Raw genomic sequence first — 25,234 nt, 5'->3', positions numbered from 1 at the left:
CTTGTTATGGCTTCCTTCTCCACGGAAACTCCTTTTTCTGGACTATCTGTGTGTTTTTGAATAATTTTAGGAGCACAAAAGTTCTCACAATATGAACAACTTGGAAAACTTCCTATACATATTGCTTGGACGAAACGTGTATGTCTTGCTCAAAGTGAGATGGAAATATGGGGGCTACGTCCACAACTGAATAGACCACGTGTCCACACGTCCCCATCTAAGTGATTCCGATTTTCTGAAACAAGGCCCCTTCCAATAAAGATTACAACATGGTTCACCAGCACCCAATATACCCTACAGGATTTGAACATTAGCAACCATGTTGTGCTGCAAGTCAATTTACGACAAAAAATGATTATCAATGAAGAGGTAAAAGTATTTGTGGAATGTGAGCTTAGAGATCAGCACAACGCACTCAAGTTTTCTCCGTTTTTCTCGAAGAATTGTCAAACTTGATGATTTTCTGTAAAGTTCTGTATATCATCTCTAAATCTGTGAAGAGGTAAAAGTATTTGTGGAATGTGAGCTTAGAGATCAGCACAACGCACTCAAGTTTTCTCCGTTTTTCTCGAAGAATTGTCAATCTTGATGATTTTCTGTAAAGTTCTGTCTGTATATCATCTCTAAATCTGTCAATATCAAAATTGGCAGAGATTTCATGAAAAGTATCTTCTTTTGCTCGTTTTTCATGAAATTCAAAAGAACAAATTTCAGGATCTGGCAGTTTCAATTTTTCAAACATAATTAGCATTGTGCTTTGCTTTTCCTTTCCCTACAATTTATGTCCTCTTGACTTTCACGCCTTCTGTTTTCTTTTGTTTCAGGTAAGAGATCTTCTGGATTTCATTTTTCTTGACTTTACTGAACGAATTGGCCGAAAGTATGTGCATGACAATGGGTAAGTCGATTTTCACTTCGTATTTCACCTTTGGCTTTTTGAAAGGTCTTTTCCCTGCCAAGTAGAGCCAAGATAGCTGTCCCAGCTTGGCTTTATTCGTCGTCGATATTTTTTCTATCTAAACCATAAAACACAGAGATTGATCCTGATCCTGTCGTCAATTGTTAAGATCAGGATTCGAGGGAACACACACGCCAAACACAACAGCGCGAGAGTCATATTTACTTTTACTTTATTCAAATCACCCGAATATGAATTTATAATTTTTAATTGATAATTAAAATTCGAATCACGAATTCTGTGCCAGCGGCGTGCTTGGCGTATGAAAATGACAATAGAGTTTTAATTCTAGTATCTGGTACTGTAGTCGGATTCTAGCATCTAATAGCAACATTAGATTCGATGTAAAATGATAAGCTGTGAGTTGTGATGCATGAAATGAACGTTAATGCCCGAACCTCCGAGCTTCAAAAAATGTCTGCTTGAGTTACCTAAACTTTTGTGAAGTCTATGTAGTGAAGGGGAAAATTTTAGTTCCAAAGGTTTTGTATTGGCAAGCAGGGATCCAGAAGGAAAGATGTGTATTGTAAAACTGTTGTGGTTCAGCATTTGTGAGTTCATATTTTGGCCCATTGTGAGTATTTGTAACATTAAGTTATGATTTACCATTTGAAATTTTTAACACCTATTTTTGTGCCAAGAGAATGTGCTTTGTGACAAGAAAATCTATTCATTCAAACCGACTTATTCAAGAAGAATACTTCTCAGTCGTGTTTCCTATTCAGTCATTGGTCCATTTTGTTTTGAGCAAAAACATGCTTGTAGTGATAGTAGTCCTATGAGAATATTTCTCGGGTGAATATTGTTCCTGTGTTTTTGGAGTTATGACAAAGTTGCAAGTCACCAAATTGAGATTCATTCACTTCATGAAGTTACACCGAAATTTCTATGTTTTCTCATGCAAGCCAGATAAATAGTCAAAGATAAAGTACTGTATTTTTTGTCTCTCAAATTTTAGATGACTCAAGATAGATTAGCTCTTTGATTTGTAAATTTGAACTTGGGATCTCGCTGACAAACATTCCCAGGCGAGTAATTTCGCTGACAACAAGTCTCTGAAAACTAACCAGACATTTTCCCCCATGTGAATTGTGAACCCAGTCATCAAATGAGTTCAAAATAGCTATCCTTCTCTAAACTTCCAATTTCAAATATGTTCGAGATTTGGACCAAGTTTCGCGAGGTCCTCCTGCGGTTAGGATTATGGAAGAAGTCTGGCAAGCTGCTGTTCCTCGGTCTGGACAACGCTGGCAAAACATTTCTTCTCCAAATGTTGAAGAACGACCGGACAGCCCAGCATATGCCGACATTGCACCCAACATCCGAGGAGTTAAGCATGGGAGACATCGTCTTCACCACGCATGATCTTGGTGGGCATGTACAAGCGAGGAGGGTGTGGCGGGATTACTTCCCAGCTGTGGACGCCATTGTCTTCATCATTGACGCTTCAGATCGCTCCCGATTCCCTGAAAGCAAATACGAACTGGACAATTTACTCGCAGATGACGCACTGACGGATGTTCCTATCCTGATTTTGGGAAACAAGATCGACATCTTTGACGCGGCGTCTGAAGACGAAGTCAGACACTTTTTTGGTCTCTATGGATTGACGACGGGAAAGGAGTTTACGCCGAGAGAAATTCTCCAGATGCGACCTATGGAACTTTTCATGTGTTCGGTGCTCAAGAGACAAGGCTTTGGGAATGGATTCCGGTGGTTGGCGAACTATATTGACTAATGTGGAAGACATTTTCATGTGTTCGGTGCTCAAGAGACAAGGCTTTGGGAATGGATTCCGGTGGTTGGCGAACTATATTGACTAATGTGGAAGACATCGATTTCGGGGAATTCCTGCTCAACTTGATGTACCTACGAGTGTAGCAAAAGTGTGTTCCTTGGCAACATTTAGTATAGAGATTATAGGGGTTTAGAATGTAATCTAGTAAATTTCCACGAATTAAATCTTTTTATTTTCCATTCCATGTTTTTTCAATGACTGGACAAAAAGTCCAAAGCAGTTTCTGACTCGGGGAAAATTTCATTAGTAAACACTGACTGGTGATCAGAATATGTGCACAGACTCGCCTAATTTTAAACACATCTCACTGACTAGTTTATGGTTTTGAGCCTGGTACGAGAACACACCTAAAATTTATGCAGGTAGCCTTACATGTAAAAGTATGGCACTAGACCATAAATAACCCAGAGGATGTAGAAAAATTACATGCTACACCTTCCTTGCTAAAGTTACCTTATGCAAACAGCTTCATCCAGCTTTTATAGAAGCCGATTTGTGTAAACCTCAACTAGCTGTAAACATTTCAAATCCGTTTCGATGAAAGAAATCAAATTATGCATAATTTCTTTGAAATATACCTGGTGTATTAGACAGATGTGTCATGTTGTGTTATTTGCTCATTAATTTATATCTCTATCATCTAAAGGTCTGTGTTATTGCTCGTAAAAATAATGTCTTTCAATTTATTTAAAGAAGGGTTTCATACAGAGGATGATTTATCACATTCAGACAATCACTGGTACAAAGTTCTCTATGATAATTTCATAAAGGATGGTATTGAAGTTTCAATACCTTACTTGCTGAATTGGGTTAATATTTCTGGGGATTAATATTAATGCATACGAAAAGATTGAACACATCACTGAGTAGACATGACATAGTTTTTGCTGAAGGACTGGTAGCCAGTTTTATGGTACCCAGTATAGGATGTGATTGTAGTGTGAATAATGCAATGTTGTGTTCCACAAAGGGATATGTTCAAGCTAATCTAAACAAAACGGTTAACTTTTATTATTTGCTCATTAATTTATATCTCTATCATCTAAAGGTCTGTGTTATTGCTCGTAAAAATAATGTCTTTCAATTTATTTAAAGAAGGATTTCATACAGATGATTTATCACATTCAGACAATCACTGGTACGTGTGTGTTTTATGATGGTGTGTGTCATATATGAGCTTTGACATGACAATGCTCTGATGTGATAGTCCTAGGTCTTCCCATCACCATATCATTGAACATTATGATTATGAGAGCATTGTTTGTCGAAGACAATCAGCAATCCATCTCGAGGCTTGTGCAAATCCTTGTTGTCTTCCTAAATTGCTTTTGTTTTGCGCTCAAATTCGTTATTGTTTTTTAATTTATTACAACTGAAGGCTCGAGGCTTGTGCAAATCCTTGTTGTCTTCCTAAATTGCTTTTGTTTTGCGCTCAAATTCGTTATTGTTTTTTAATTTATTACAACTGTTGTGAAGGATTGTCAATTTGAATTTCGAACACACATGTCGACATTATTGTTTGTTTAGTTCTTGTGACATAATATCAACTCGATGAATTGTAAGTACATATCAGGGGCATGACTCATTAGATTGGAAGTGCCCTATGTTGAACTGTAGAAGTGTCTTCCTTCACTTTGCACTCCGTTTTCTTCATAGCCATGGTTCTCTGATGTTGAATATGCACTGTTCGGAGTTCAGAAAGTTGAATGTTGTTAAAAAATATGTACAAGAAAAAACTAGATTAAATTTGAAATACCTGCCATATTTTTATTTTATTCAAGATCAAAGAAAGGTCAATATTTTTTTCGGCAACTAACTAAAGCGAAAACTTTATTTTACATTTTTTCCCTACATTGTGGAAGGTATGTGAAACGCAGTGAACAGACGCTGTACATGTACACCTTGGCAAAATACCTTGTAGTACCTTCCTCTACTAGATTCCAAGATACCGCATGTACTAGAATTCAAGATCCTACAAACATACCTACAGAACTACAGACTACATTAATATAAAAAGAAAAAATGTGCTCATTAAGTCTTACGTGATTATGCCTCTCATGTGGTACAACCTGGATTCAACCCAACATCAACCCTACACCAAGCTCAATCCTATGAACCCTATACAGAATGGTACCAACTCATTCCTGATTACATATTTGATTTGATGGACGTGTTTTTGCTCGTGTGTGATCATCTTCCTTGGTTTGTCTATAATATTGTTCATCTTCACCACACTGATGGTCAAATGAGAGGTGCTCATGAATGACATAACAACACAACAGTTGTACAAGACATAACAACACAACATCTTTTAATACCATATAAGACATGTTTTGTAAGACTGTATTTTTCTGGTTACTTATTGGACAATGATTCAGATATATGAACGTGTAGCACAGAATTGGTACTGTGACAGTAACAGTAGAACGTAGAATTTTCAAACCAACCTTACAGTGTAGAATTTTTGGAATATTCTACACTTTTGTGATTCGCTTTTTAAGATAACACCTTGATCCACAAAAAATAAACAAAACTTTAATAATAATTGAAACTGGGCAACACATTGCCAAGTCCCGTTGCAACAAAACATTCCAGTTATCTTTTCTCAATCTAAGTCGTTGCATAGCCCCGTTTAAAAATGGTACCTACGAATGTTATTTTCTTGATCGCTGGTATCTTTCATCGTTTTGTTATGTTTTTCCTACGTTTAATCAGCTTTTCTAAAAAGTTTGATAAACAAAGGATCTGAAAATGTGAGGAAAACTTGGAGGGAAAAGTATAATTCAGGGTGCAGAAGGGAAATACATAAAGCTAAGTTCATACATGCTACATTTGTGGCGAAGCAGAGCACAATACCAAGAGCACAAGGCTTGCAAGTTTGGTGCCGGGGTTTGAACAATAACAGAACCATATGGGGCATGTTGATGTGAATCCAGGAGAGTGATTCTGCCCTGACCTTGATGTTCTATTACAAGGAGAATCGACCGATTCAACGCAATGAGAATCACATAGATCGTCCTGTCCGGAATACTGGTCAAGCATTGCGTCAACTTCTCTTTGAGTTCAGTGTAGAGGGAGCTCGTTAGATCTTGCAAGTATATGAAGCTGTTCCACTCTTTGATTGATTTCAGTTCTCGTCCGCCAGCTTTGATAGCCTCCGGGATTGAGAGGTTCATGTGGCGCACTGGTTTGTGTGCCAATAATCTATCATGCAGTAGATTCCCTGAAACACATGAAAGAATGTTTATTGTTGTGCATGTGCATGCAGCGTTGCCATTCTCAAATACAAAATTATGCAAGATTCGTTATCCCAAGCAAATTAGTTTCTAGATTTGAATTCATAATTTCACGATGAGCCAAATCATCTCAGCATGATGCTTTTGACTGTTGTTGTTGTTGTTGACTAATTGATTGAATTTAATAAAAAATATTTACGTGAACGGTACGAAATTCTTGTTTTTGAAAATAATACAAGACATTGACATGAGATGAGTGGTGAAAAGAATTAGATTCGTTGACTTCGCCCCTAATCCTAGACACCTACACAGAAAGCTAACTAGACACAAACCTTGTAAAATACTTTCAGCAAGAACATAGATAAGTTCTGAGTGCATGTTGAAATCCTCCTTGAAACAAGTGTCCAATTGACGACAGTCCAAACGTTCGATCCGCTTACACATCAGTAATACAATTAGTGTACAAGCGTTACTAGCTTTTGAGCTTTTGGTGAATCTCGACTGACTGAAATTCTCTGGGAGCCAGAGGATGTTCAGATCATTTTTGGTTTCACATTTGAAATTCATCAAGTATTTTTTCTTGCAATCTTTACATAATGTATCTTCGTTATCTCCTAACATGTTGAACGTGTGGATTTTGTCCTCGTTTGAAGATCATTCAAATAATTCGTTCATTAGGTGTTAGTTAAGTTATGAAAATTGTGCTGTCATTTGCAAAGAGGTTTGTAAGAGAAAACTGAGATGAAAATACTAGGTGTTCCGCATCCCTATGTAAGTAATTGTCTTTAATTGTTTATCCCTATGTATTTTTATTTTGTTTTGTGTGAATGAGTGAATTTTAGTTATTTTTGTCGTCTTGGAATTTTCAGGAGCCAGAAAATTTTATACAATGTACGTGATGTTTACTATGTGTACCTATTTATTAGTTAGTATTTTACGACTGGTCATTTATCAGTTCTACATAGTTTGGAGGAATTTCAAGTTACGATGAATTGCATTGACTGTGGTTCCTTATTGCCCATATCGAAGATCTTTGCTCAAACTCTCTACAGTCTCTACTGCTGTTTCCTCAAAATGCATTCGATTTGCTCAATTCATATGCTAAATTCTCTGTTCTTCTTGCTTATTACCTTTAGGTATTTAAGCATGTTTTTTCACCTCATCTCCAATATCCAATCTCTGAATTCTCTACCCTGCAGCTATAATTTACCTCTAATCGTCGAGTACCTATTCAAGTCCAAGTTCATTAGATTCCTTTACCTTTACGAACCTCTCTGCTATTATTGGAGATTAGAGCCATCTTTTTTTTCCTTCTTCTGAAATGTCATCCAGCTTGTTACATTCTTCGTACAAGCAATGTGTATCTAACATCCATCTATCTTGCGTTTTTTAAATTGTACATTGTATGTAGTATGTAATGAGCGGCCTGCAAGGTACTTGTCTGTTGTCTGCAGCATAGTTGTGGAGCGACTAACCAGTATTGGAAGAACTCGAGAACTGGCCTGACCGCTTTGTTTTTGTGTTTGGAAGAAAAAAAGAGCAAACGAAATAAATCAACTTGATCTTGTGTGTGTTTTTAGGTTTGCATTACACAAAACAAAATGACCAGAAAAGATAGCCATCTTGGAAAAAAAATCTCCACGAGGTTAAGAGCAACAGAATGGATGCGTTTTTTGTGAGATTGTACAGTTTGTCAAAATTAAGAGAATAAGAGCTTTACTGCTCCTCAGTTGGTCCTTTTGCAAATTTCACTGTTGCTTGAAAAAAGAAAACCTTTAAAAATAAGTGACCCCCTATTTTATTACTGGTTGTGAGGTTCTGAAAACATAATAATCATTATTCTAATTCCAAAGATATTAAACTAAAGAAGTAAAGGCTCATTTCAGTTGGTAATTCCCTTCTTGTTCACTTGTATCCACATTGTTCCTGTCCCTCTAGTGCTCAAGGCCGTTCTAGGTCTCTAACACGAGAGACAAAGATCCTAATGATGCCCGCTTGGAAATTAATTAATCATAACTCTTGGTTCAATTGTTATGATAGTCTAGTTGGAATATTTATTCAAAGCCTCCGTGACCTTGGACAGAACAGCAAGAGGTGTGAAGATGATGGAGCTGGTTTGGGTTCGAGCTTCGAGGATTGAAAAAGATATAGGAAACAGAATACTAATTGAATCTTGGTGAACTGTACTCACCACGTGATTACGATTTTTTCAAGAGGTTTGACAGAGGGAACTGTAACTGCTAAGGTCTTATCGTCCCGCAATTGAAGAGAGAAGGAAAACAGAATAGAAAGACAGTCGTTCCGAGAACGAACTTTATTCCTTCAGGATGAAATCCGCCCCAGGCGGGAATCGAACCCGCGGCCCAGTGCTTGCAAGGCAGACGCGCTACCAAGCTAACAAGGCTGGCCATACTAATTGAATCTTGGTGAACTGTACCCGCCACGTGATTAGTTGATTAAGATTAAAAGTTTACTGAAATCTTCCCGGCACCCAAAAGACAACTCGAAAACTCGTGACCAAGTTCTGTCCTGCGGGGTTTAAACTCCAAGCTGCGTGCTAGGTCAAAGACGCACCACGGAGGCTGCCGCATATAAATTATACGTCAGAGACATGTATGCTAATGCTTATTGTGAATGGCGAGGTCCAGTGCAAATAAAATGCTGCACGGAGACTTGCAGGTTGCATTAACGGGACACAGGTTTGCTTGGACAATGAGCATGCGGCTTGGAAAACGTGTGCTCTTCCACTGGAACTTAATATCTGTAAGATTGATTGGAGGATAAATAGTAGAAAGATGTAATGACGAAAGAAGATGTGATATTGCCTGTTGATGTTCACTTGAGTATTCACAATAACAATGAAATAATTAGGTAAGTAAACAAAGAAATCCAGCAAGAACATACACAAATCCAAATCAAGCGTATGTAAGCACATCCAGGTAAAAAAACTACAGCACAGAGTAGGAGCTAAATTTTCACCTTTTTGTGCGGCGGAATATGGTGGCCGTCTTTGATTACCATCATCGAGCCAAATATTGTCAGTGTTGAGCTTGGTGAAAAACAAAATTATGAAGCACTAAGCACTTATCCTATGTCTGAATCGGTTTAACGTACAACATCATACAAAATAGTTCGGACTTTCGGTTGGGTTAGGAGAAGCAGAAGAAGGAACCCGATTTGGTTTGGCAAGTTGGAAGTCTTGTTATCTCGGATGACCACCTGGTAGATGGTAGAATCTCCAATAGTGCAATAGCTCTACAGATGACCTGCATTGAGAGAACCCATATTTGGTATCGAAGACAATGCGATTGGCTTCTGGTATCGGGCTGTCTTTGTCTGGGTGCATTGTGTCCCCCCTATTTCTTCAATATGAGCTGTGAGTAATTTAATAGCCCTCACGTCCTTCCCAACTAGAGGGATTGATCCATTACTAGATGGTATATTGGCTCATTTAAGAGAGGATTGGTTTTTATTTTCAGTAATACTGTTGATAAAAAATATGTAGTTACTTTAGCATAATGTTTTTCTTTTCAGTAATCCTGTTAATAAAAATATTTAGTAGTTTCTTTAGCATAATTCTAAGATTTTCTTAATCTGAATGGTTTTCTTGACATTCTCAACACACCTGGATATCCTTAGGCCAAATCTGCCCGTCTAGAAAATTGCCACAATGTGTCAGTCATAAATGGAATTGTCAGAGTGAAGCAATACTGAAGTGTGGTTTGAATTCTTCCCAAGCAAATTAGTTTCTAGATTTGAATTCATAATTTCACGATGAGCCAAATCATCTCAGCATGATGCTTTTGACTGTTGTTGTTGACTAATTGATTGAATTTAATAAAAAATATTTACATGAACGGTACGAAATTCTTGTTTTTGAAAATAATAAAAGACATTGACATGAGATGAGTGGTGAATTGAATACAGGTATTTTCGTTTCCCCAAGGGTTGATCAGGTTTACAGAAGGGTTCCTTGTTCCTTCATTGTTAGGCTTTTCGAATGATATATGTAACTTTAGTTAAGCTAATTAACAAACTAAAAAAAAAAAAAAAAAATAACGGGCGATACTGTCTTTGGTCTTAAGTAATCGCAAGTACAAGATTCAGTAGATACTCTTGTGCTATGGACTGTATGGACACTCTGGATTTTTGTTTTAATCAGATTTTCATTTTGCTTACATTAACATTTAGCTTTAATTGCTTGTTCGTCATTTGAAACACTTAATTCTCGATATTTTACTCTGTCTCAGATCCTGAAATATTTAGCAGGACCATCTTGTATTCGTTGATGCGGGCTTATACTGAGTCGTCATGTCTATGTGTATATTCCGAACCAAATCTAGCGTACATGTCAGTCAGATCTGTTCCAATGTTTACTCAGACGATGATGAGTTGCGAGTTGCTCATATTCTGATATTGCCGTGTTCTCAGCACGACTTCTTGATGGGGCAAATCACGCCTTGCTTGTTGTTCCAGAGGACGCAATTCCGTACAGAACATTTCCAGATGATGTTTGTGATGATCTTGAATATGTGTGCAATATTCTCCTCGTGGCCGTTAGTTCAACCTCACGTGACGAGGTTGATCTTGTACTTGACGGGAGTGTTGGTTTTTGCTTGAAAGTAGGTATCAACGGCCGAATCCTAGCATTTGGTCAACATTTAAGGTCATACTTATTTTAGTTTTTGTTGATGTATTATGGCTTTGGATCCTATTAGGTTTTGGGTTTCGTCTATTCAAATACAAAGGGAGAAAGTCTCGTTTCATCCTTGCACGAACCGATTTAGTTGAAAGTTCGAAACCGTTTGAAAATCGAAGGAAAACGAAGAAGCAATAATTTCGAATGTTAGGTTTTGGGTTTCGTCTATTCAAATACAAAGGGAGAAAGTCTCGTTTCATCCTTGCACGAACCGATTTAGTTGAAAGTTCGAAACCATTTGAAAATCGAAGGAAAACGAAGAAGCAATAATTTCGAATGCTGAAGATCGAAAGATACCGTAAACAAAGATGTTATACAACAAAGAGATAGTGGGTAGAAGAGATCTACGGAGCGTCGTTATCTTCCCAGATCTGAAGCAAAGACATGAACGAACTAAGGACCAACAAGACATCATGACTAAGAGAAGGATTCACACGAGAATAACATTGACCCTGCTGTAGTAGTCACAAAATATGTTAATTTTCTGTTTGTATTGAATTCACAACGAGTACATGAAAGAGATACAAGTCATTGTGCATTTCACGAACTTGTACCTCGGAAATTTTCGCTTTAAGATTTCTACTCTTGTAACGCTAAACACTGAGGATGACTTTCTTTTGAAATCAGTTTGGAAAGGGTTGGTCGAAGAGAACTTGTGCATTGGATTTTATTTTTATCCTCTAATATTACTTTTATTTATAATTAATTGTAAAACATTACCTAATGCAACAATTGAAAAGTTTGGATTGAACCCTGGAGATTTGTTGAGAACATCAATTATTAACTTTGATTTCTCTTGTTCATCAAATAGAACAATCGCTTCATCAATACAATAATATAAATGTATTATGTTCCTTGCTACAATCACTATAGCAACAATAACTATTAATTAACTCGAGCTCATGATTCCAATTAAATCAGTGGACCTTGCAGAGTTTACCCTCGTAAAAATTAACGAGATGAAATGTTGTACCACACTAGTTGTTCATGGTAAAACTCTTTCCAAGATCCTTTTTTCAACGAGAGTCTTTGGCATTTTTGTTTTGGAGTTAAATAATTTCATAAATTGTATGCAAGACACCTTAATCTTCGTCTGTTACAAACTTTGAACTGACAAAAGAGAGTGAAGAACATGTACCATATTCTTGAGATTCAAAAGAATAGCAAGCCAGCATTCACTTGTGTTCCTATTGATATTTCCAACATCATGCATGCAGATAATAATTCCATATTGCAAGACATTCTGAGAGGTGTCAGAGGAGACTCCATGACTGCAGAGACATCATTAGTACTCAAGTACCTCCCTTAACAGAAGAAAACAAAATGAACCAGGAAGCTGGAGAATGATGTATGTGGTGCTCGTAAAACTGAAGCCAAAGCCTCTCGTTAATAAAGAAGACATTTTAATTTGAATATAAAGTTATGACAAACGAGCTACCAACTGGATGAAAGCTTTGAGATTTGGATAATGATTATGCTGTAATGGACTTTCACTATAGACTAATTGTTACAAGACAGAACTATCATCTGATCCATAATAGTTTCAGAAGTGTCCATTGTTATTATTATTGCATTGGATGCTTTTGTTGGAACTTTTTTTATTGATTGGGTTTATTACCTCATGACGTCAAGAACCCGTTGGCCATAACATAACTTTCTAGGGAATCTGGGAGCAAATCCTCTATCGTTTATAGTCTTATGAAATAATAAAAACTCGATAATCATCGTCAATGGGTGTATTATAAATAGAGATTATGTCCGATTATCTTTTCTAATCTTTCCAGAATGTCTTTTCTCTAAGTTGGGTTGACGGGTTAGAAGATATTGTTCAGAGTATTGTAGAGATTCTTATTATTTTTACAGACCATACTTTCATGGACATTTCTTTTATGCCTACTTTTGTGTTACGTTATGAGGTCAAATAGTCACCACAAGTCATAACTGTTGTTGTGATAGCAATAATCATAAAACCACCAATGAAGATCATGTTCTCACATAAACTCAAACACTATCATTATGATGTGGCTTTTGTCGGATCTTTGAATCAGGAGTATCGTAAAAACCGGACCAATTATCAACTAATTATTTCGAGATCAATAAATAATCCACCAGGATCAAGGCTATAATCCAGCTCTGTTTTATGGATCATACACATTAGAGTTAAAGTATTATGTCTTAATTCCGTGACAAGGTAAACTTTCCCAAAGAATGCGACAGGTCATAAAAACTGTACATGCGAGAAGTCAAGTTAAATGTCATGGGTTTTTGTTCTACGTCCATTCAAATCGATCATATAAACATTCCTGTGAATCTTGAGTACATTGTGGAAAACATCCAAGTTCAAACAATTAAAGAAATTGAAGTGTCAATTTTACTCTGGAAATTAGTCAAAAGTCTCTTAACAAACGTCTTTCGTATAAGTAGCTCGTGGTTCGACAATTTTTTGCACTGTGAGTTGATTTCCCGTATCCTTCTATTTGTTGGTGTAATACAATCCTTCGTTCTTCAGTAGCATGCTGAGATTTTATAGATGCTTCTCTTTTGTGTTTGTGTGAATGATTTGGCCTGAAAGCGCAAATACAATCCTTCGTTCTTCAGTAGCATGCTGAGATTTTATAGATGCTTCTCTTTTGTGTTTGTGTGAATGATTTGGCCTGAAAGCGCGACTAATTTCACTATCAGTATCGATTTTATTATTAACGGGTTATTGAAAAGATGGAAGAAAGTTCCAAGTTCACTCTTAACAGAAGAAAACAAAATGAACCAGGAAGCTGGAGAATGATGTATGTGGTGCTCGTAAAACTGAAGCCAAAGCCTCTCGTTAATAGGTGAATTTTAGTTATTTTTGTCGTCTTGGAATTTTCAGGAGCCAGAAAATTTTATACAATGTACGTGATGTTTACTATGTGTACCTATATTTTTTAGTTAGTATTTTACGACTGGTCATTTATCAGTTCTACATAGTTTGGAGGAATTTCAAGTTACGATGAATTGCATTGACTGTGGTTCCTTATTGCCCATATCGAAGATCTTTGCTCAAACTCTCTACAGTCTCTACTGCTGTTTCCTCAAAATGCATTCGATTTGCTCAATTCATATGCTAAATGATGAATTGCATTGACTGTGGTTCCTTATTGCCCATATCGAAGATCTTTGCTCAAACTCTCTACAGTCTCTACTGCTGTTTCCTCAAATGCATTCGATTTGCTCAATTCATATGCTAAAATCTCTGTTCTTCTTGCTTATTACCTTTAGGTATTTAAGCATGTTTTTTCACCTCATCTCCAATATCCAATCTCTGCCACAAAAAATTAAAAAAAAAAAAAAAAAAAAAAATGTTCCTAATTCTTGGTCCTTTTGTTCTCATTTGATGAAACCATCATTTATTTTATTAAAATTGGTTTCCCCTTTTCAAAGTAGAAACATATTAAAATTGGTTTCCCCTCTTGAAAGTAGAAACATAGGTACTTCTTTTTCTGTCCTGAGCCAAATGAGTGTTATTTTTTCTTTATGGGTTTTTGCTTGGTGATATGTTTGCATGTTTTATTTGCTCGAGTACCTATTCAAGTCCAAGTTCATTAGATTCCTTTACCTTTACGAACCTCTCTGCTATTATTGGAGATTAGAGCCATCTTTTTTTTTCCTTCTTCTGAAATGTCATCCAGCTTGTTACATTCTTCGTACAAGCAATGTGTATCTAACATCCATCTATCTTGCGTTTTTTAAATTGTACATTGTATGTAGTATGTAATGAGCGGCCTGCAAGGTACTTGTCTGTTGTCTGCAGCATAGTTGTGGAGCGACTAACCAGTATTGGAAGAACTCGAGAACTGGCCTGACCGCTTTGTTTTTGTGTTTGGAAGAAAAAAAGAGCAAACGAAATAAATCAACTTGATCTTGTGTGTGTTTTTAGGTTTGCATTACACAAAACAAAATGACCAGAAAAGATAGCCATCTTGGAAAAAAAATCTCCACGAGGTTAAGAGCAACAGAATGGATGCGTTTTTTGTGAGATTGTACAGTTTGTCAAAATTAAGAGAATAAGAGCTTTACTGCTCCTCAGTTGGTCCTTTTGCAAATTTCACTGTTGCTTGAAAAAAGAAAACCTTTAAAAATAAGTGACCCCCTATTTTATTACTGGTTGTGAGGTTCTGAAAACATAATAATCATTATTCTAATTCCAAAGATATTAAACTAAAGAAGTAAAGGCTCATTTCAGTTGGTAATTCCCTTCTTGTTCACTTGTATCCACATTGTTCCTGTCCCTCTAGTGCTCAAGGCCGTTCTAGGTCTCTAACACGAGAGACAAAGATCCTAATGATGCCCGCTTGGAAATTAATTAATCATAACTCTTGGTTCAATTGTTATGATAGTCTAGTTGGAATATTTATTCAAAGCCTCCGTGACCTTGGACAGAACAGCAAGAGGTGTGAAGATGATGGAGCTGGTTTGGGTTCGAGCTTCGAGGATTGAAAAAGATATAGGAAACAGAATACTAATTGAATCTTGGTGAACTGTACTCACCACGTGATTACGATTTTTTCAAGAGGTTTGACAGAGGGAACTGTAACTGCTAAGGTCTTATCGTCCCGCAATTGAAGAGAGAAGGAAAACAGAATAGAAAGACAGTCGTTCCGAGAACGAACTTTATTCCTTCAGGATGAAATCCGCCCCAGGCGGGAATCGAACCCGCGGCCCAGTGCTTGCAAGGCAGACGCGCTACCAAGCTAACAAGGCTGGCCATACTAATTGAATCTTGGTGAACTGTACCCGCCACGTGATTAGTTGATTAAGAATCGAGGATTTGAAGCCAAGTCAACGGTTTGAGAGTTGGACTAGGATTGCTAGTTGCTAGCAAATAAATGTTTCTTGAGTAGGAGCTAGAGGGTAAACATTGGAAAGTTATTGGCTGTGACAATCTCTGCCACCTAACCTTAGGAGCTTTGTTGTTACGATTATTTGGCCAAATCAACAATTTATTGAAAAAATCCCTATGTTTTGGTCACGGTTGGGCCGAGTAGCTACTAGCTACCATATCGCACTCAAATCTCAAAATTATTCTTTGAAAATTCCATGCATTCGTGTACTTTTTACTGTCCACTTTTAAGAGGACCAAGACTTGGATTTTGAGGAATTTGTAATTTGAACTTCTATCACATTTTCTTTGTTCCCCTTTGTAGGTGCCATAATGAGAGTCGTAAAATAGCTGCATAATGCATATTCATGTGATTAAACGTGTCATCTTCAGCAAGAGACACATTAAAACCAACAAAATTGTACCTCAAGCACTAATTCAACACGAAATGCCTAGTTGGAATGCGTGATGTGAGGGACCAGTTGATTGTAGTGCTTGTAAACTTGTTAATTATGGCGATTACCAGTCATTTATGTTGATTCTCATGGAAATAAAACGTTTTATTTCAACAGTGTTTCATTTGACGTCTACAGGATCCTCAGAACTACTCGGAAGTTGTTAGGTGGGTTGCCAAGTTTATCTATTGATGGGCGCTAGTGGGACTTCACTATTGAAGACTCAGCAACTTTGTGAAGCTTCATATCAACAGTGTAGGGATGTTAACTAAATCTACAGGGCAGGATAAACAATGTATATTCTATTCTACATAGGTAGGTACTTCACACATATAGTGGGACTGGTTTACCTTTCCATGTGGATCAGAGAAAGTCCTAATTTAGCCAGGAGCTTCTGTATCCACTCTGTCCTCCTTGTCGCCCTGTAGAGGACTCAGCAACTTTGTGAAGCTTCATATCAACAGTGTAGGGATGTTAACTTTATCTACAGGGCAGGATAAACAATGTATATTCTATTCTATTTTATTTTACACAGGTAGGTATTTCACACATACATATAGTGGGACTGGTTTACCTTTCCATGTGGATCAGAGAAAGACCTAATTTAGCCAGGAGCTTCTGTATCTACTGTGTCCTCCTTGTCGCCCTGTAGAGCTAAAGTGTAAGTTCGCCCATCCTTGGTCATTATATCGTGTCATGGCATGTCATATAACATTTATGGCCTAGTAAAAACCCATTAACGCGTAATTGTGAACAAAATTTGAGATGAAGCAGCAGATTTGTTTCTTTATAGCTTATACACGTAGATTTACCTATGTAACCGTATGTCTGAAACTCTATTGATCATCAGTGTCTTGAAGAAAGGAGGAGTTCCAATTACTGGCCTCATATTTAAACACCGCTGGCGTCCAGTAACGTTACAATCTAGAGCTTGGTTATTTTTCATTGGATTTGTAGCTATCCAGAAGTTCATTTCGTCCAACTGGACTGGAATGTTACTGGACGTCACAGGTGTTATCATCAGGCATCTGCCAGTAACTCAACTGCCTACTGGCCTTGCGTTATAAGTTATAATCTAGCCATGAGCGAGACTCGAACCGTTCACCCTGTTACTATCACGAGCACTTCAACTAACTTGTTGTAGACTTCTACAAAAGATTTGAATTTGTTTCTTATGTAACTCCCGAGCTTTGGGATTAAACTTACGAGGTTGTTGATACCCAAAATTGGATCCTTGACTTGTGAGTTTGAGACCAAAGTTGTTTGTTCTACTTTTGTCCTTCTATGAGGAAAAATCAGAATATCCTGGCGGTAAAAGAATGGTTACATGGACGTACTGTTTGACGTCCATGTCTCCATGTCATCTGAGGGTCGGTTTAAGGATTTTCATCTTTTGGAAAAGAAGCCTGCTGGTAATGCCAAAAGCAATCCAAAGAATGACCCATTAGGGTATTTTTCTGAGACTACTTTGTCTTCTAATATGAAAAGAATGCGAAACAAAATCCATCCTCACGAGCACACTTCTCATGTTCTCTGCTAGAGTTTTGATGTTCTCTGCTAGAGTTACATCGAGAGAGCTCTCATTGACCTAATGGTCTGTTTTTCTGGTTACAATTACACTAACAACCCTGACATCCATGCGCTAGTATTGTCTTTGTTTCTTATGTAACTCCCGAGCTTTGGGATTAAACTTACGAGGTTGTTGATACCCAAAATTGGATCCTTGACTTGTGAGTTTGAGCCCAAAGTTGTTTGTTCTACTTTTGTCCTTCTATGAGGAAAAATTAGAATATCCTGGCGGTAAATGAATGGTTACATGGACGTACTGTTTGACGTCCATGTCTCCATGTCATCTGAGGGTTTAGGGATTTTCATCTTTTGGAAAAGTGGCCTGCTGTTAATGCCAAAAGCAATCCAAAGAATGACCCATTAGGGCATTTTTCTGAGACTACTTTGTCTTCTAATATGAAAAGAATGCGAAACAAAATCCATCCTCACGAGCACACTTCTCATGTTCTCTGCTAGAGTTACATCGAGAGAGCTCTCATTGACCTAATGGTCTGTTTTTCTGGTTACAATTACACTAACAACCCTGACATCCATGCGCTAGTATTGTCTATATAATCGTTAGTGCTTCATTTGCATTCAATAGGATAATGGGATTTTCAATCATCGTAATCCCAATTATCGATCCAATAGTAATTGTAACATCGATATCAGTACGGTTCACAATAATAGCTGGTAATTTACAGTGTCTATGGGGCCCATTCCTACAAAGTTGAGGGTTTGAAAGCATAATGCGAGCTGTGGTTTTGGAATTGCAAGACCTATGGGCCGTTTCGCCTGGATTTCAATGGGTACCTTCAATAAAAGGATCCTATTCCTTGTTCTAATCTGCACCTGTTATGGCTTCCTTTTCCACGGAAACTCCTTTTTCTGGACTATCTGTGTGTTTTTAAATAATTTTAGGATCACAAAAGCTCTCACAATATGAACTACTTGGAAAACTTCCGATATTGCTTGGACTGAAACGTGTATGTCTTGCTCAACGTGAGATGGAAATATGGGGGCTACGTCCACAACTAAATAGACCACGTGTCCACGTCGACACGTCCCCATCTAAGTGATTCCGAATTTCTGAAACAAGGCCCCTGCCAATAAAGATTACAACATGGTTCACCAGCGCCCAATATACCCTACAGGATTTGAACATTAGCAACCATGTTGTGCTGCAAGTCAATTTACGACAAAAAGTGATTATCAATGAAGAGGTAAAAGTATTTGTGGAATGTGAGCTTAGAGATCAGCACAACGCACTCAAGTTTTCTCCGTTTTTCTCGAAGAATTGTCAAACTTGATGATTTTCTGTAAAGTTCTGTATATCATCTCTAAATCTGTCACTATCAAAATTGGCAGAGATTTCATGAAAAGTATCTTCTTTTGCTCGTTTTTCATGAAATTCAAAAGAACAAATTCCAGGATCTGACAGTTTCAATTTTTCAAACAATATTAGCATTGTGCTTTGCTTTTCCTTTCCCTACAGTTTATGTCCTCTTGATTTTCACGCCCTCTGTTTTCTTTTGTTTCAGGTAAGAGATCTTCTGGATTTCATTTTTCTTGACTTTACTGAACGAATTGGCCGAAAGTATGTGCATGACAATGGGTAAGTCGATTTTCACTTCGTATTTCACCTTTGGCTTTTTGAAAGGTCTTTTCCCTGCCAAGTAGAGCCAAGATAGCTGTCCCAGCTTGGCTTTATTCGTCGTCGATATTTTTTCTATCTAAACCATAAAACACAGAGATTGATCCTGATCCTGTCGTCAATTGTTAAGATCAGGATTCGAGGGAACACACACGCCAAACACAACAGCGCGAGAGTCATATTTACTTTTACTTTATTCAAATCACCCGAATATGAATTTATAATTTTTAATTGATAATTAAAATTCGAATCACGAATTCTGTGCCAGCGGCGTGCTTGGCGTATGAAAATGACAATAGAGTTTTAATTCTAGTATCTGGTACTGTAGTCGGATTCTAGCATCTAATAGCAACATTAGATTCGATGTAAAATGATAAGCTGTGAGTTGTGATGCATGAAATGAACGTTAATGCCCGAACCTCCGAGCTTCAAAAAATGTCTGCTTGAGTTACCTAAACTTTTGTGAAGTCTATGTAGTGAAGGGGAAAATTTTAGTTCCAAAGGTTTTGTATTGGCAAGCAGGGACCCAGAAGGAAAGATGTGTATTGTAAAACTGTTGTGGTTCAGCATTTGTGAGTTCATATTTTGGCCTATTGTGAGTATTTGTAACATTAAGTTATGATTTACCATTTGAAATTTTTAACACCTATTTTTGTGCCAAGAGAATGTGCTTTGTGACAAGAAAATCTATTCATTCAAACCGACTTATTCAAGAAGAATACTTCTCAGTCGTGTTTCCTATTCAGTCATTGGTCCATTTTGTTTTGAGCAAAAACATGCTTGTAGTGATAGTAGTCCTATGAGAATATTTCTCGGGTGAATATTGTTCCTGTGTTTTTGGAGTTATGACAAAGTTGCAAGTCACCAAATTGAGATTCATTCACTTCATGAAGTTACACCGAAATTTCTATGTTTTCTCATGCAAGCCAGATAAATAGTCAAAGATAAAGTACTGTATTTTTTGTCTCTCAAATTTTAGATGACTCAAGATAGATTAGCTCTTTGATTTGTAAATTTGAACTTGGGATCTCGCTGACAAACATTCCCAGGCGAGTAATTTCGCTGACAACAAGTCTCTGAAAACTAACCAGACATTTTCCCCCATGTGAATTGTGAACCCAGTCATCAAATGAGTTCAAAATAGCTATCCTTCTCTAAACTTCCAATTTCAAATATGTTCGAGATTTGGACCAAGTTTCGCGAGGTCCTCCTGCGGTTAGGATTATGGAAGTTTGCAAAGATCACCACAGCATACTCTGAGCACCAAGCTAGCCAACAACAACTATTTAATATTTGCAAGGATTGCTTTTTCTCTCTCTGGATATGTTATGTAGACGAGAGATGTAATGCAGACTGCAGTACAATAGGAATAGAAGATATACGGGGCAGTGCTAATGTAGAAGACTTGCGAGCACCAAGCTAGCCAACAACAACTATTTAATATTTGCAAGGATTGCTTTTTCTCTCTCTAGATATGTTATGTAGACGAGAGATGTAGGTACTGCAGACTGCAGTACAATAGGAATAGAAGATATACGGGGCAGTGCTAATGTAGAAGAGTTGCAGGGAATAATACCCATCATCAATGCCTTGGCACAACTATTCAGTCGGAATAAGTGATGAAATGCGTGCATGTGACACTTGTGAGGGATAGAATCAAAAAGAATGTGGAAAATATTGAGTGAATAGACAACTCATCAGACCAAACCTAATAAACACCAAAAGTGATAATAGGCACATCGCATTATGGAAGAAGTCTGGCAAGCTGCTGTTCCTCGGTCTGGACAACGCTGGCAAAACATTTCTTCTCCAAATGTTGAAGAACGACCGGACAGCCCAGCATATGCCGACATTGCACCCAACATCCGAGGAGTTAAGCATGGGAGACATCGTCTTCACCACGCATGATCTTGGCGGGCATGTACAAGCAAGGAGGGTGTGGCGGGATTACTTCCCAGCTGTGGACGCCATTGTCTTCATCATTGACGCTTCAGATCGCTCCCGATTCCCTGAAAGCAAATACGAACTGGACAGTTTACTCGCAGATGACGCACTGACGGACGTTCCTATCCTGATTTTGGGAAACAAGATCGACATCTTTGACGCGGCGTCTGAAGACGAAGTCAGACACTTTTTTGGTCTCTATGGATTGACAACGGGAAAGGAGTTTACGTCGAGAGAAATTCTCCAGATGCGACCTATAGAACTTTTCATGTGTTCGGTGCTCAAGAGACAAGGCTTTGGGAATGGATTCCGGTGGTTGGCGAACTATATTGACTAATGTGGAAGACATCGATTTCGGGGAATTCCTGCTCAACTTGATGTACCTACGAGTGTAGCAAAAGTGTGTTCCTTGGCAACATTTAGTATAGAGATTATAGGGGTTTAGAATGTAATCTAGTAAATTTCCACGAATTAAATCTTTTTATTTTCCATTCCATGTTTTTTCAATGACTGGACAAAAAGTCCAAAGCAGTTTCTGACTCGGGGAAAATTTCATTAGTAAACACTGACTGGTGATCAGAATATGTGCACAGACTCGCCTAATTTTAAACACATCTCACTGACTAGTTTATGGTTTTGAGCCTGGTACGAGAACACACCTAAAATTTATGCAGGTAGCCTTACATGTAAAAGTATGGCACTAGACCATAAATAACCCAGAGGATGTAGAAAAATTACATGCTACACCTTCCTTGCTAAAGTTACCTTATGCAAACAGCTTCATCCAGCTTTTATAGAAGCCGATTTGTGTAAACCTCAACTAGCTGTAAACATTTCAAATCCGTTTCGATGAAAGAAATCAAATTATGCATAATTTCTTTGAAATATACCTGGTGTATTAGACAGATGTGTCATGTTGTGTAGGCAACTGAGGAAGATTGGTTAAAGTTCTCTATGATAATTTCATAAAGGATGGTATTGAAGTTTCAATACCTTACTTGCTGAATTGGGTTAATATTTCTGGGGATTAATACATACGGAAAGATTGAACACATCACTGAATAGACATGACATAGTTTTTGCTGAAGGACTGGTAGCCAGTATTATGGTACCCAGTATAGGATATGATTGTAGTGTGAATAATGCAATGTTGTGTTCCACAAAGGGATATGTTCAAACTAATCTAAACAAAACGGTAAAGTTTTGCAGTCTACTGTTTTAATTTAATTTCAACAATAACTTGGATATACCACATCCTTCTCCAGGATTCCAAGCTAGGTCAAAGAATGAAAACTGCCCTAGATTCTTCAGGCGGTCTCACAGAGGTCTATCTAAAAAATTTGGTGAATGCATGTACTTTCTCATGTAGATTTTTTGACCGTGGCTTTCATCTCATTTATTAGGATTTTCTCGCTTATCCACGTTCTTGGATGGTACAGAATTCTATGACATAGATAACATTATACCACATCCTTCTCCAGGATTCCAAGCTAGGTCAAAGAATGAAAACTGCCCTAGATTCTTCAGGCGGTCTCACAGAGGTCTATCTGAAAAATTTGGTGAAAACATGTACTTTCTCATGTAGATATTTTGACCGTGGCTTTCATCTCACTTATTAGGATTTTCTTGCTTAGCCACTTTCTTGGATGGTACAGAATTCTATGACATAGATAACATAGATTGTCATAGCGGCATCATGCAGAATAACAGAACTGAGATTACTGATAGCAATAATTGTTTCAGAATAAGAAGGACTTCAAGTCTTCCTAGATGGAAGAGAATAAAGGAAGACAAGATTCTTTCACATGAAAGTTTGCACAATACCTTATATGCTGGCCATAATAACGTGGCAACAGGTATACAGAATGGCTCAGATGATTCAGTGAACTTTGAGGGAATCACTAGATGAAAGTAGTTCGCGTTATGAAGGTCTTTGGATGTGAGTTCAAACTCTTGCAGCAGGTTGTAAAATGTCATCTAGATGTGTTCAAGACAGTTCAAGGCTGTTGAAGAATGCTTGTGATTTAGTGTGGACTCTATACAAAGAAGTTCAAACTTTTCAAAGTATTTCGGAATATTACAACCGTATAAACTCGTGACATCAAAACAGTCAAACAGGAGAATCTGAAAATTTCAGAAATTTCGGTCCTTGACAATGAATTTCCAAAAATGTCCATTTCACTAGGTATTACAATTCATAGTTACGTATAAGACGGTATAAGTAGTACCTATTTATTTAGCAAATGGATTCTTAAAGTGACCTGCACCATCACGTGTTGGCCTCAAAATTCTCCGTGTGAGACACCTGGTAGATGCCCGGCTGGCATTGGCATTACACTTGACCGCGTGAAGTTAGCCAGTGTGATTGTTCCACCGGATATATTGCTCTAGACCTGAGATCGATTCCATCTTGATTCTAGATTTGCGCATACCTCAACTTCTATGAAATAATCCTTGCGTTATATAAGCAATAAAAGTTCATAATCCTCAAGCAAGCAAGCAAGCTTCAATTGGTTCTGTCTGTCACACAAGACTGATCGTTGAATAAGCTGATAGTGTGTGTGATAGTGTGATAAATTAATACTGATAGAATTTTTTCCTCCTTATTTTCGTCCGCCGATAAAATTCCATTGAAAAGTAAATAATCAGAAAAAATATTTCTTTGTCAAATTGACCCTTGAAACCTGAACGTTAAAATAGAACAGTTGCGCTTACTTGGGTGATGTTTCAAAGTCAAAGAGCAGAAAAAACGAGGAACAATGCAATTTTTCCTTTTCATCTACGACTTCTAGAGCCCGAGATACTCGTAAATCGATTAAAAAAATACTGGTAAATCTTGAACGTCATGGCATACGCTCGCGTACACGATGACGTCACATCCAATGTTCCGAGCAAGGCTCCCTCGCAGGCAGCACATAAATTTGTTTGTGCGCATACGTTTCTGCGCATTTCTTTCTGCTCCTCCGCAAGCGTGCTTGCATACTGGCGCTACCTAGCGAGGCAACTGCCTGAAGTTTGACGTCACACATTTTTGAACTCTTTCATCAGAATGGAAAATGAAAATTGAATTTTCGACCTTTTACGGATATTTTTTCGGAGTTTTGACCTCAGATTTGTATTTTTCACAACTTTTTAAACTCAGGAATTGACCATTTATTAAATTTTTTACCCATTTGCAACTGCTCCATTGCCATCAGCGTCAGTTTTAACTAATGCATCTTTCTTTAACTCCAGGTGGTCATCGTTGCCATTATCATAGAGGATTTTATAACCAGAGACAAAAAATGTTTTCTAGAGATGAGCAGGAATTTTATTGCTTGCAATTTTTACTATGATAACATCTTCATCATTTTATGTCTCAAGTGGTCAAACAGTTATAAAATGCCAAGTGTGTACATTGTAGCTTAGTACGGAACCAGTGCAGTGGTACCTTACCTGTATAGGAGTATCTATAAAATGGTACTTTAATATCAAGTAGTCTTCGAGATCTTGTGGATCTGATTGTGTAGGGTCTTCAATATTCATTTTCGGCTTTCACAAATTTTAATATCTGAGGTTTCTTGGTATTTCACTCGAGCTTTGCTGATGTTCCTTTCAAACGAATCTCCTCTAAGTCCTCTACTCTGTCTCATGTGTTTCATGTCTGCTATGACGGTGTCCTGTTTAGAAGTTTAGGATATTCTTCCTTTTTCAGTTTTTATGCAGCCTTGCAGCTTGAATAACATTCTTTCCCATGGTGACTCCTGAGATCGATTTTGAAATTAATTCTTCAAGTTTTTCATTTGACATTTTACGCGAGGAAATGAAACATGACAACATGTGGACTTGCAAATCTTCTCCCCTTCACAGCTTACAACTCCGACAGCGGTCTAAATCTTGTACTTCATCTAATCTATGCAGTTTCTATAATTAGGTGATGTATGGCTATAATTGGAATGTCAAGTTGAAAGAAACCCGTCAACTTCCCTGGCATTGAACACGGAAAGCCTACGTTCATATTCAAATAGTCTCCCCGTGTCACTCTCTCAGTGATATCGTGTTTCATTCATCAGTGCTTCCCGTACATGTTGAGCTTTGAGTATATCTC

At 37.6% G+C, this 25,234-nt stretch overlaps 2 protein-coding genes and 1 pseudogene across 2 annotated transcripts; 2 read left to right on the top strand and 1 right to left on the bottom strand.

Annotated features, from left to right (window-relative positions):
* The first annotated feature begins 1,080 nt into the window (after positions 1 to 1,080).
* LOC103524419 lies at positions 1,081 to 2,702 on the top strand (annotated as a pseudogene).
* Positions 2,703 to 5,502: 2,800 nt separating this feature from the next.
* Positions 5,503 to 6,928, bottom strand: LOC103524411. The gene is made up of 2 exons (XM_008489428.3): positions 6,325 to 6,928; positions 5,503 to 5,979 (listed from the first exon to the last, which is right to left on the bottom strand). Exons 1-2 carry the CDS (start codon positions 6,611 to 6,613, stop codon positions 5,540 to 5,542), a joined length of 729 nt encoding a protein of 242 aa, XP_008487650.1. The 5' UTR covers positions 6,614 to 6,928; the 3' UTR covers positions 5,503 to 5,539.
* Positions 6,929 to 19,850: 12,922 nt separating this feature from the next.
* On the top strand, positions 19,851 to 21,638 carry LOC103524401 (GTP-binding protein SAR1b-like). The gene is made up of 2 exons (XM_008489417.2): positions 19,851 to 20,434; positions 20,957 to 21,638. The coding sequence occupies exons 1-2, from the start codon at positions 20,378 to 20,380 to the stop codon at positions 21,482 to 21,484; spliced, it is 585 nt and encodes a 194-aa protein (XP_008487639.1). The 5' UTR covers positions 19,851 to 20,377; the 3' UTR covers positions 21,485 to 21,638.
* Positions 21,639 to 25,234: the final 3,596 nt, after the last annotated feature.

This window comes from Diaphorina citri, unplaced genomic scaffold, assembly GCF_000475195.1.
Source record: "Diaphorina citri unplaced genomic scaffold, Diaci psyllid genome assembly version 1.1 scaffold6, whole genome shotgun sequence".
NCBI classification, from domain to species: Eukaryota; Metazoa; Arthropoda; class Insecta; order Hemiptera; family Psyllidae; genus Diaphorina; species Diaphorina citri.
Note: the sequence above shows the minus strand (reverse complement) of the source record. Positions and strands in the feature narration are given on the sequence as shown.

Bases quoted from the DNA above. Each gene is read 5' to 3' on its own strand.
- LOC103524411 (XM_008489428.3), bottom strand. From the start codon at position 6,613: ATGTTAGGAGATAACGAAGATACATTATGTAAAGATTGCAAGAAAAAA. The intron at 5,980-6,324 runs GTTTGTGTCTAG...CATGTGTTTCAG, and splicing joins TGCTGAAAGTATTTTACAAG to GGAATCTACTGCATGATAGA.
- LOC103524401 (XM_008489417.2), top strand. From the start codon at position 20,378: ATGTTCGAGATTTGGACCAAGTTTCGCGAGGTCCTCCTGCGGTTAGGA. The intron at 20,435-20,956 runs TTTGCAAAGATC...GCATTATGGAAG, and splicing joins TGCGGTTAGGATTATGGAAG to AAGTCTGGCAAGCTGCTGTT.